At 58.2% G+C, this 12,132-nt stretch overlaps 1 protein-coding gene across 3 annotated transcripts in view; it reads left to right on the forward strand.

The window, feature by feature from the left end:
• Positions 1-316: 316 nt before the first annotated feature.
• AP2A1 (adaptor related protein complex 2 subunit alpha 1) overlaps positions 317-12,132 on the forward strand; it is a 28,945-nt gene continuing 17,129 nt past the window's right edge. For 2 of the 3 annotated variants that reach the window (XM_040977980.1, XM_040977981.1), the window contains exons 1-4: positions 317-556; positions 10,913-10,981; positions 11,080-11,222; positions 11,362-11,555. In XM_040977980.1, coding sequence (XP_040833914.1) covers positions 490-556; positions 10,913-10,981; positions 11,080-11,222; positions 11,362-11,555 — 473 coding nt within the window. In that variant the 5' untranslated portion in view covers positions 317-489. The remainder of the gene's footprint in view (positions 557-10,912; positions 10,982-11,079; positions 11,223-11,361; positions 11,556-12,132) is intronic. The other variant, XM_040977984.1, reaches the window with a different exon arrangement.

Genomic DNA, 12,132 nt, shown 5'->3' on the forward strand with positions numbered 1-12,132 from the left:
GTCAACGCAAATCCCGCCTTCTAAGGTTCCTCTCTCACGTCCTTGGCGAGAGACCACATCCAATCAATGTTGGCCTCGGTCGCGCGGAAGGGGCGGCCCTATGGTGCGTCATGGAATCCGCCCGTCTCTGGGGCAACGCCTCCTCCTCCGCGACCCGAACGGAAATAGCGGGTTCTTGGGCCAATCGCAGTGCCGTGCCTTTACAGTGAGGCCAATGGAGGAGTGAATAGGCGTGAGCTCGCGTCTGAGCGGCAGCACCCGTATCCAATGGGCGGCTGAGAGCGGCCCGGGCGCAGAGCAGGGGCGGGCTCAGGGGCGGTGCCACGACCTGCCAGCCCGCCCGCCCGTCCGCCCGTCCGCCCTCCTCCCCCTCGGCCGGCTCGGCGCTTCGGCGTTGCCCGTGGGGTCCTTTCCGCCTGGTCCCCGCCTGCCAGCGCCCGCTGTGCTGCGCCCTGTCCGGCGAGGTCTGGAGCCGACACCACCGCCATCATGCCGGCCGTGTCCAAGGGCGATGGGATGCGGGGGCTCGCCGTCTTCATCTCCGACATCCGGAACTGTGAGCTCGCGGTCGGGGGGCGCAGAGGAGACGCGGCGGGGGAGGTGGTGGTCGTCGGGAGAGGGAGCGCGGAATTTGGGGGTGTTTGGGGGACGGTCACGGGAGGGGACTCGGGCACGGGGATACAAAGCCTTGGCGGTCGAGATGCGACGCTAGAGGGGCTCCTGGGGAAACTTTGGGGTGAGGGAATGGGGGGGTTGGGGTGTCGTAAGGTGTCTTTTTGAGGTGATGACGCGAATGGCTCGGGAGTCCGGTGAGGGAAGAGGCTGGTGAGGTCCTGGGGCTGGAGGCACGGAGGTGTCCCCTGGGAATGAGAGGAAAGCTGGAGGTGTCCTACAAAAGTCCCCGCCGCAGGGCGCATCATGGGGGGCAGCCGCTTGGGGGTGAGGGGGGTCGGCAGGGAGCCGGGCCTGAGGGCCGCGGAGAAGGGGTGTCATAGAAGGGATGGGGCTTGCCAGGGCACTAAGGACTGCGGGGGTGGTGGACAGCTGGGGAGTTGGGGGAGGAGAGCTGCGAAGAGGGGTCCTAGGCGTCCCCGATAACAGTGGGCAGGGAGTGGGCGCAGGTGCATGGGCCTCAGAGAACCTGGGATTTGGGAGTCAGGGCCTGCAGAGGAGGGGACGCTGGAGAGGCTGTGCGTGGGAGGGCTCAGGGGCTTGTGGGAGAGATGCATGACATGGGGGGAGCAGGGAACCTGGCCCTAGAGAGAGGGGTCAGGGGTCAAGCTGGACCTGGGTCTGGGTCCATCCCCCCATGTGACCCCAGCAATGGATCCCTGGCAGAAGGGGTTGTCGTGTCGTTCCCAGATCCTGGGAGGGAGTTACTATGAGTGCTGGGAGCTGTGGAGTGCCAGTAGATGCCGTCCCCGCGTGGGGCTGCAGGGTCAGCCAGGCAGGGTCAGCCAGACCCAGGTTAAGAGTGGAGCTGGAGTGTGGGGACTCCATAGCCGAGTGACCTTGAAGGTGACGGGGGGGGGGTTCTTCACCAATGAGGGTCCTTACCTGTCAGGAGAGGCAGCTGGTGCCACCCCCCAGGTGTGGGCGAGAGCCTGCGTGTGTGTGTGTGTGAGAGGCTCCAGGCAGGGTCTTGGCTGTCATGTGGCGGCTCTGTGGAGTGTCTGCTGCCAAGAGCCCCGGGCACTGAACCATCCTGGAGGGGCTCTGCTCCCTGCCATGGGACTCTGGGCCAGTCATGTGACCCATCCTGGGCGGCAGACTGGACGCATGGCAGTGCACTGCCTCAGGACACGGCTTCATTCATTTGTCCATCCCATGACCCAGTTGAAGGACTTTGTCAGTGTGAGGCCCTGCTCTGGGTACCTGGGCTGCTGCAGGTCCCCAAGGAGGGAGGCAGGAACGTGTGGGAGCAAGGGAGGCGAGGGGTGCTGTGAGTGGAGGGAGGAGAGAGGAGCTGGGTAGGGGAAGGGGGTACAGATGGGGGCAAAGAGAGGGGCTCTGGGGGCCCTGGTGAGCTCTGTGACCTTTCCTGGGGGCCAGCTGTTGTTTCCCGTGATTCCTGTGGCTGCTGGGAGGAAACCCAAAAATTAGGGACCAAGGCGGGAGCAGGGAACCCTTTGGATGCCTCCGCCCTCGAAGGCCTGCAGGAAAGAACTAGTGCTGGCTTGGCACTGTGTGTGTGTGTGTGTGTGTGTGTGTGTGTGTGTGTGTGTGTGTGTGAGAGAGAGAGAGAGAGAGAGAGAGAGAGAGAGATGGGGAGAAGCTCATGGGATGGGGTGGGGGGAGGAAAGAGAAAGCTAGCAGGTGTTGCTGCAGGACCCCCTGGGGTAGGAGGGGAGCAGAGTACATAGCAGATGGAGTCAGGGGCCCTAGGGTGGGGTCAGGGACGGTTCCAGGTCTGGTGGTGGGAAAGGGGACACAGTGAGACAGGTGGGCCTGGCTATGCCCTCAGAGCTGCCACCCACAGGGACGGACTTTGGAGTTGGGGTGAGGTCTGCCCGGCAGCCTGAGTGTCTACAGACTGCGGAGTTGCATACCTCTGAGGGGGCGTTGCCCGGCATGCGATAAACATCTTGCTTCTTTTTGAAAAGTGGAAGGAACTTGCCACTGTCCTGAGGCCATTGAGGGCCACGATGCTGGAAGAGGGGTAAGCCAGGCCACAGGATGTGGAGACAAGCTGGGAAGGCAGTGCAAGGGTCCTGGCTGGTGGGGTGGGAGGTGGGCAGAGGCCAGGCTAGTGTTGTACAGGGGCCTGGTGGCAGAGGGGTGCAGTGTGCCGATGGGGTAATTTCAGGCGAGAGTGAGAGATTAGTATGAGTGGAGAATGTGGAGGAGGAATGGGGGTGTCTGGAAGGAGCTGGAGGCCAGGCTTCCCACCAGGAAGGCTATGAAGGGCAGATGTTGCCATTGGACGGAGGAGAGGGTGAGGCTGGCCCAGCCCATAGCCCCCAGTCCCAGGGCGTGGTCCTGTAGCCCTGTGGAGCAGGAATCCCGCCCAGTGTCCCTTATCAGCCAGGGAGCTGCTCCAGGCCAGGACTGGGCCGCCTGCTATCTGGGGTTTTGGTATCAAGGGAGGCCTGGGAGACATGGAGCAGAAGTGGGGTGCTAGCTGCCACTGTTCCCCAGTCGCCCCGCTTCCCCTGTTCTGTCCTGGAGGCCTCTGAGCTGTTTGCTCACTGAATGGATGGATGGGGGGGGGTGGCTCTTGCCTGAGCACCCACCCAGGACCGGGCATTGTTCTGGGTCACGTGGCCTGTACCCAGGTGAGCATGATAGGTGTCTAGACAGGGCACAGGAGGTGTCAGGCGAGGGTGTGGGGCGGGGGCCTTCCGAGGCTCTCCCCAAAGGCGACCTGGGGTTTTGCAGATGAAGCAGGCCAGCCGCCTGGCAGAGGAAGCGGCCCAAGCCAGGGAATGGTGGCTCAGTTGTCTGGGATGTGGGGAAGGATTGGAGGGGCACTTAGCCCCTGTCGGAGGGAGGGGTCAGGGTGGCCTCAATCCTCAAGGCCTGCAGTGAGATTGTAACTTCCCCCTGGGTGCTGGGTGCTGACTCCCCATCCCTGGGGCCCGCCCTGCCCTATACAGTGCCAGGCTTCCAGGAACTGGACCAGTAGATCCAGGCCTGGGCTCCAGCCCCACCCACTTCCTGCTGAACCCACACAGCAGCTGGCTTCTTGGCCAACAGCTCCAGGCTTCTGGGGATGCTGCTGGGCTGGGGCCAGCATAGCCATTCCTACCCTCAGGGCGCTGACCAGGGGTGACAGCCAGCCATGGTGGCGCTGAAGCTGAGAGCCATATCAGTGAGCTGAAGTCTCTGCCACCTGAAAAAAGCAGGTGCTGCCAGTGAGAAGAGTTTCATTATTTCATTTTCCCCAGTAGGTCCAAATACGGTTTTAACATGCAGCCAGCATGAAATATATATACATATCAGTTTAGTTAAAAGTTACTCAGGGCCCTAACTTTGAACGCACTGGGATCCTATATGGGTGTCAGTTCTAATCCTGGCAGCTTCACTTCCCATCCAGCTCCCTGCCTGTGGCCTGGGAAAGCAGTTGAGGATGGCCCAGAACCTTGGAACCCTGCACCCACATGGGAGACCTGGAAGAGCTCCTGGCTTCTAGCTTCAGATTGGCACAGCACCGGCCGTTGCGCTTACTTGGGGAGTGAATCATTGGATGGAAGATTCTCCTCTCTGTCTCTCCTCCTCTCTGTCTCTCCTCCTCTCTATATATCTGCCTTTCCAATCAAAATAAATAAATCTTTCAAAAAAAATTGCTGAGAGAGAGACAGGGAGAGAGAGATTTGGCATCCATTGGTTCACTTCCCAAGTAGCCACGATGACCAAGCCAGGAGTTGCTGCCTGGTCTCCCACACAGGTGCAGGGTCCCAAGGCTGCCCATGACGCCCATATAGGATCCTGGTGGGTGGGAAGCGGAACAGCCAGGATATGAACTGGAACTACCAAATGGGATCTGAGCAGATGCAAAGTGAGGACTTGAGCCACTAGGCTACCAGACAGCCCTGTGTACCTTTTTTTTTTCTTTTTCTTTCTTTTTTTGGAAGATTTCTTTATTTATCTAATTGGAGTGGCACATATACAGAGAGGAGGCGAGACAGAAAGAAAGATCTTGTCTGCTGCTTCGCTCCCCAAGTGGCCGCAATGGCCAGAGCTGAGCTGAGCTGAAGCCAGGAGCCTCTTCTGGCTCTCCCACACGGGTGCAGGGTCCCAAGGCTTTGGGCCGTCCTCCACTGCTTTCCCAGGCCACAGGAAGGGATCTGATGGGAAAGCGGGGCCATCAGGACGTAAACTGCGGCCAAAATGAGATTCAGGTGCTCGACTGGCCATTGTAGCTTGCTCAGGATGTTTTTAAACTTAAGGTTATTAAAATGGAATAACATGAGAGAGATTCAGTCCCTGGACTCCACCTGCTCCATGCTGGCAGCTGCAGACCGCAGGCTGGTGTATTTTGGACATCGTGGAATCAGGATGTCGGGGGTGGGGTGGCCAGGGTTGAGTGATGTGTGCTGGCCTCCTGTGTGGGTGCCTGTCTGAGTCTCGGCTGATGGTCTGGGGGAGGCAGCAAAGATTGAGCTGAGGTCCTGGGGGCCTGCGCTTAGAGGAGAGAGCTCGGCAGGGCTCACTGGTGCCTGGCTTCAGCCTGGCTTCGTGCCTTTTGCTCCCATTTGGGAAGGGAGTCAGTGGATTCATGGTCTCTCCCCGTCTCTGTCCTCCTCCCTCCGAACCTCTGCCTGTTGAATAAAATAAATAAGTAAGTCTTTAAAGAGAGTGATGGCCAGGGCTGCGTGGTGGCCTGGGGTCACTCAGCGTGTGTCCCGGCAGGTGGGACACCCTGGGGTTGTGAGGCTGTGGGAGCGGGCACGGTGCGGAGCCGGGGCACTTCCTGTGCCGCATGGCCAGAGCACGTGAACCCCCCCAGGGCAGGTTTGAGTCTGTCGGGAAGCCTTTGGTGGTAGTCCCAGACCCACCCTGACGGATGGCGACATGAACATGCTGTGACCTGCACCTGTGCATCCAGGACTGGGTCGTCTGCCTGCGCCAAGAGCCCAAGCTGGCGCAGATCCTCTCTGAGCTCACCTTTAACCTTTGCTCCGGCCAGCGCTGGCCTGCGGCAAGCTGCTGCCTTCCCCTTCACCCCCACCCAGCCCCGTGACTCCCAGGCACCCTCTGTGGCCTGGCCCTTCTTTTCCCTGGTCTTCCTCTGCACCTCCCTAGCTGTGGTCATATTGAACCCCTGGAACTGGGTAGCCCCCAGGTCCTGTTTCCGCTCTGTCCAGTTCAGCCCCGATCCCTGAGCCACGCATCGCAGGGCTGCATGCCTGGTGCTTTTGTCCTCTCTAGGTGCCCTTTTGTAGGGGGACAATGCTGGCTGGGTGGGGGCAATTCAAAAGATGACGGTGTGGCCCGGCGCCATAGCCTAGTGGCTAGAGTCCTTGCTTCGCACGTGCCAGAATCCTATATGGGTACTGGTCCTAATCCTAGCAGCCCCATTTCCCATCAGATCTTTGCCTGTGGCCTGGGAAAGCAGTGGAGGATGGCCCAAAGCCTTGGGACCCTGTACCCATGTGGGAGACCCAGAGGAGGTTCCAGGCTTCTGGCTTCAGATCAGATCAGATCAGCTCAGCTCAGCTCAGCTCTGGCCATTGCACTCACTTGGGGAGTGAAATATCGTATGGAAGATCCTCTTCTCTCTCTTCTCCTCTCTGATTATCTGACTTTCCAATAAAAATAAATAAGTATTTTAAAAAGAAATATACTCAGATGCCTAATTCTCCACCATGAAGCGTGGCATCCCATATGGGTCTCAGTTCGTGTATATTAATATGCATATGATGGTACTTAAAAGTTCCTGGAGGAATGGAATTAAAAGAACTTTATTTTGGGGCAGAACTGCTTTGAAATTCATGCGTCCTAATATATAGTCCCATTTTTAGCATTTTTGTCCTGAAGGCCGAGCAAGGGGGATGGAGTGCTTCCACGGCTGCATTACTGCGCAGGCGCCTGCGAGCACAGGAGGCCACGCGGGAGTGGGCAGCTGGAGTGGTTAAGCTCTGGCCACCTGGGCAGTGCCCTATTGCCTGCCAGCATGTATAGTAGCAGGAAGCTGGAATCCCAGATGGAGCTGGGACATGAACCAGCACCCTAATCTAGGGTGCTGCGCCCCCAGTACATCACCACCACTGTGCCGTGGCGCCTGCCCCCACCACACACACCCTGCATAGGTTGCTTGAAGACTGTAGGATAGACTTTGAAGTGCTGCTTGGGTCGCCTGCGTCCTGTTGGGGAGAGTGCTGGTTCAGGGCCTGGTCCTCCTGCTGAGGGGCCTGGCCAGGCAGCTGGTTATGGTGCAAACGCTGGGTCCCGGCCACGTGCATGGAGTCCCAGTGTCTGACTGCAGCCTGGACCAGCCCCAGCTGTTGCAACCATCTGGAACATAGACCAGTATGTGGAAGATCTCTCTCTCTCTCTCTCTCGTGTGTGTGTGTTTCTGTCACTCTCACATTTCAAATAAATAAATAAACCTGAAACAAACAAAAGGATCCCTTGTATGCCCAAATTTCCAAAATGTTTTGCACCAAAATAAACATTTTTAGACATATTTGTTTATTTTTATTGCAAAGTCAGATATATAGCGAAAAGGAGAGAAAGAAAGACCTTCTGTCTGATGATTCACTCCCCAAGTGACTACAATGGCCTGAGCTGATTTGATACGAAGCCAGGAGCCCGGAACCTCCTTCAGGTCTCCCACGCGGATGCAGGGTCCCAAGGCTTTGGGCCGTCCTCCACTGCTTTCCCAGGCCACAAGAGGGAGCTGGATGGGAAGTGAAGCAGCTGGGACTTTAACTAGTGCATCTGTGGGATGCTGGTACTGCCCATGGAAGCTTCGCTTTCTGCACCCCGGACTGGCCCCTCTGTGAATTCTTTGAGGTCTCCTTCTACCCTAAATGCTCCTGGCCACACGGCCGGCCCTATGCTGTAGAGAGAGCCCTTCCAGTTCCCCAGCTCGCTGTTCTGGCCCCTTCAAGGCCACTCTGCGTGGCCACTCCCAGGCCCGGTGCTGGCTGACCCAACCTCCTCAGATGTCCCTGCCTCTGTCTGCTACTCCTCAGACCCCAGTAACAACATGCAGCCTCCGTGACCCCCCAGACGTGCGGCCCCTGGGGATCCAAGCCTGGCCCTAAACAGGCCAGTCCTGGAGGCAGATCACAAGTGCCCGGTGCCTCCCCTCCAGGCCCGGCATGCACGGCCTCAGGAAACATACAATTAATAAATTACTAGGCTTGGATGGCTGCTGAGGCTCCACAGGCCTCATAAAGTGATGGTTTCATCTGTCTCTCCTGGTTGTCGTCCTCCACGCCCTTCCTGAGGCCTCTGCCTTCCAGAGAAGGGGCACAGCCTGGCTCTGCCGCACTTGCCCTAGAGTCATCCTAAAGGGGCACGGCACAGCGCTCAGAGGAGCAGAGCAAGCCAGCACAGCGCCTCCCACTGGAAGCATCGCGAGACCTCACATGCAGTTAACTTCACTAGCCCTAGCCTTTTTTTGTTTTGTTTTAATATTTATTTACTTTTATTGGAAAGGCAGATATACAGGAAGAGAGACAGAGTGGAAGATCTTCCATCTGATGATTCACTCCCTAAGCAGCCATAATGGCCAGAGCTGTACCTATTCGAAGCCAGGTGCTAGGAGCTTCCTCTGGTCCACTCCTGTGGGTGCAGGGCCCCAAGGCCTTAGACCGTCCTCGACTGCCTCTCCAGGCCACAAGCAGGGAGCTGGATTAGAACTGGTATCTATATGGGATCCTGGCGAATTCAAGGCAAGGACTTTAGCTGCTAGGCCACTGCACTAGGCCCTCTACTAGCCCTTAAAAAAAAAGAGGAAACATCAAATTTCTTCTAGAATTTTTACTTGAGAGATAGAGACACAGAAGAGAGGTCACTCCCTCCACCCCCCACCTTGGCTCACTCCTCAAATGCCTGTGACAGCCAGGCCCTGGGCCGGAGGCTTGGCGCGGGGAGCCATGCATTTAATGCACGTCTGCTGTGCCCACAGTATGCATTGGCAGGAAGCTACAGTCAGGAGCCACAGCCAGGCAAGAGATCAGTTCCATCTGCTGGTTCCTTCCCTAAGTGGCTGCGGTTGCTGGAGTAGGGCTCGTCCAGAGCTGGGAGCCATGAGCTGCTTCTGGGGCTCCGACGAGGGCACAGGAGCCCAAGGACATGGGCCATCATTTTTTTTAAGATTGATTTATTTTTATTGCAAAGTCACATATACAGAGAGGAAGATCTTCCGTCCAATGATTCACTCCCCAAGTGACCACAGCGGCTGGAGCTGAGCCGATCCAAAGCCTGGAGCCAGGAGCTCTTACGGGTCTTGCACACAGGTGCAGGGTCCCAAAGCTTTGGGCCGTCCTCGACTGCTTTCCCAGGCCACAAGCAGGGAGCTGGATGGGAAACAGGGCTGCCGGGATTAGAACCGGTGTCCTTATAGGATCCCAGCATGTTGAAGGTGATGACTTTAGCCACTGGGTTACTGTTCCAGGCCCTTGGCCATCATTCACTGCTTTCCCAGGTGTATGAATGGGGAGTCGGATTAGAGAGTCGGATTGGAGGTGCACCATCCAGGGCGTGAACCAATGCCCGTGTGGGATGCCAGCAGTGCACGCAGCAGTTTATCATGCTGTGACCCAGCCCCAGTATTTGTAATCCTGACACAATTTGCGTTAGGTGTCCCACACCTGCGTGTCTTTGCTACCTGCAGCCCTCCTCTGTGTGGCCCACCTAGGCCGTGTCTCAGCCCTAGGGAGACTCCTGATTGAGGCCACACGTTGGACAGAGACCCCAGGGTTTCCTGTTGGCCCATAGCCCTCGGGCAGCTCACCAGAGGGGCTTCTGGAGGCTTGTGGGGGCCTCTCGATCTGAGAGTTGGGAGTAAGGCAGGCTGGCATGTTCTGTTCGTTCATTCGTGGCAAGAACACTCACACTTGGCCACAGGCTGAGGGACATGGTTGGCACAGATTGGCCAGAGCAGGCCACTGCTCATCAGAGAAGCCGACGCTGGAAGAGCTCCTGCTGGGCAGTGGCCGCTGGCGAGTTGCTGCCTGCCTCATGCTGAGGTGGGGGCTGACAAACACTGAGGATGCAGTGTAAGGCAACCTGGGCAGGGGTTTAGAAAATTCTCCAAGCATAATGAGATGAAATTGTTTTTACAGAATTGGTAGCACCTAGAGATGTGGTGTATAGATAAGGCTGCTGCCTCTGGTGCCGACATCCATAACAGCACCAGTTCTAGTCCCGGCTGCTCCACTTCCCATCCAGCTCCCTGCTTGGCCTGGGAAAGCGGTGGAGCATAGCCCACAGCCTTGGGTCCCTGCGCCCACATGGGAGACCTGGAGGAAGTTTTTGGCTCTTGGCTCTATCCTGCCCCAGCTCCAGCCATTGCAGCCATTTGGGGAATGAACTAGTGCGTGGAAGATTTCTCTTTCTGTCCTTTTCTCTCAACTCTGCCTTTCAAATAAATCTGAAAAAGTTGAAGCATTCCGCCGCACCTCTTGGAGGAGGTGACAGCAGCCCCTGGGATGATCACACAGACGTGGCCTAAGAAGAGGCTTTGGTCTGGCAGATTCTAGGGGGGCAGTGAGGAGCAGCAAGCATTCCCAGGCTCAGGCCCCAGGGACAGGGCCCTGGTGTAGCAAACTGGGTGCAGGGCGGAGGGCTAAGTGGATCCTGGGCTGGTGTGGACAGGATGGTCTTGGAGCATCTGCCGGGGGTCACGTTCTGAAGGTGGAGCCCGGATGTGAAGGGGACAGCCTGAATGACGGCTGAGGGCCCCCAGACTCTGTCAGAGGTGCTGAATGAGCTGTGGCATGGGCTGGGCAAGATGATGATGTCTGGAATGAGCGTTCTTGACAGGCATGAGGGCGACACAGCAGGCATGGGGGTGGGCAAGATCCAGCCATGGTGTTGTCAGCGTGTACCTGGAAGGGGGTGCTATTGAGCCCCATGGGAGGACTGGCTCAGAGAGGTTACCTGTGAGTGGAGCAGGTATAGGGATGCCCAGGTGGACCGAGGGAGGAAGAGGAAGTGGAAGGTGACTAGATAGGCAAGTTGGGGGCAAATGCACCCAGGGGTCTGACCTGGTGACCTTGTGGGGCTATGTTCGGGACAGGGGGTGAGCCTTTGGCCTCTGTCACAGGCACCAAGAGCCAGGCCAGGGCTGGGAGCAGGGACAGCAGCGCCCAGGGAGGCTGGCCTGGGAGGAGGCTAGGCTAGCCACCGTGCAAAGGTGTGGGTTCCCTGCTAGCCCTAGAGTCTGGGATGGGCCATACCCGGGCGGGCCCTCTCCTCAGCCCCGCCCACCTACCCCAATTCCTCTTCTTCCCAGGCAAGAGCAAGGAGGCGGAGATTAAAAGGATCAACAAGGAACTGGCCAACATCCGTTCCAAGTTTAAAGGTGGGGGGAGGCCCTGTACCCCAGGCATGAGGGAGGGGGTGGCCCTCAGGACTTGTCTGTGTGATGCTGGTTCCTCTGGGCCCCCTCCTGTGCTCCAGGAGACAAGGCCCTGGACGGCTACAGCAAGAAGAAGTACGTGTGCAAGCTGCTCTTCATCTTCCTGCTGGGCCACGACATTGATTTCGGCCACATGGAGGCCGTGAACCTGCTCAGCTCCAATAAGTACACAGAGAAGCAGATAGTACGTGTATTCACACCTGCATGTGCACAGCGAGAGCCCGGGCTCCGAGGGAGGGGAGGTGGGCTCTGGGGTCTGCATGGGAAGGGCCTGGACCACTGCGCCCTGGGCTCCCACCCGACTGCCTCCACCCTGTCCCCAGGGCTACCTGTTCATCTCGGTGTTGGTCAACTCGAACTCCGAGCTGATCCGCCTCATCAACAACGCCATCAAGAACGACCTGGCCAGCCGCAACCCCACCTTCATGTGCCTGGCCCTGCACTGCATCGCCAACGTGGGCAGCCGCGAGATGGGTGAGGCCTTCGCTGCCGACATCCCCCGCATCCTGGTGGCCGGGTGAGGTGCTGGGGACCCAGGGGTGCAGGTTGGGGAGGCGGGAGTTTCCAGAGGTGTCACCTAGGTTCCCAGGGCTCCCATCTGGGATGCACAGCTGATTGCTCGGGGTGGGAGCTGTCCAGGCCAGGCTGCCCCGTGCCTTCTCTTCTCGCCTTGCCTTGTCTTGCCAGGCCGCCTTGGTTTCTGAGTCAGCATTTGTGTAGCCCGAATCCCCGTAGCGGCCAGTGTAAGAGGTGGAAACCTTAAGTCACCCTGTGATGATGTGCCCCACCTCCAGACAGATAGGCATTCCCGTGTGCACATCCTGATGGCCGTGGGCCTGGCCTTACCAGCATTCAGCTCAGGGTGGGGGATGAGCGGTGATGGAGGGATTGTGTGAGCACCAGGAGAACCTGAGCAGCTGGAAAAAGGGAGGGCTTCCTAAAGGAAATGGCCTGGGGTTGAGACCTGGGCAGGGTGAGAAGGGGACAAAGTCCAAGGCAGTTGTCTGGAGGGTTCTTGGACCACTGGTCCTTGAGCTGTGAGGGTAGCAGAGAGCTCCTGAGCGTCATCGGAGAGGCAGGCGGAATTCCTGCTG

Source organism: Ochotona curzoniae, unplaced genomic scaffold (genome assembly GCF_017591425.1).
Source record: "Ochotona curzoniae isolate NIBS_2020 unplaced genomic scaffold, NIBS_Ocur_1.0 contig_2861, whole genome shotgun sequence".
NCBI lineage: Eukaryota > Metazoa > Chordata > Mammalia > Lagomorpha > Ochotonidae > Ochotona > Ochotona curzoniae.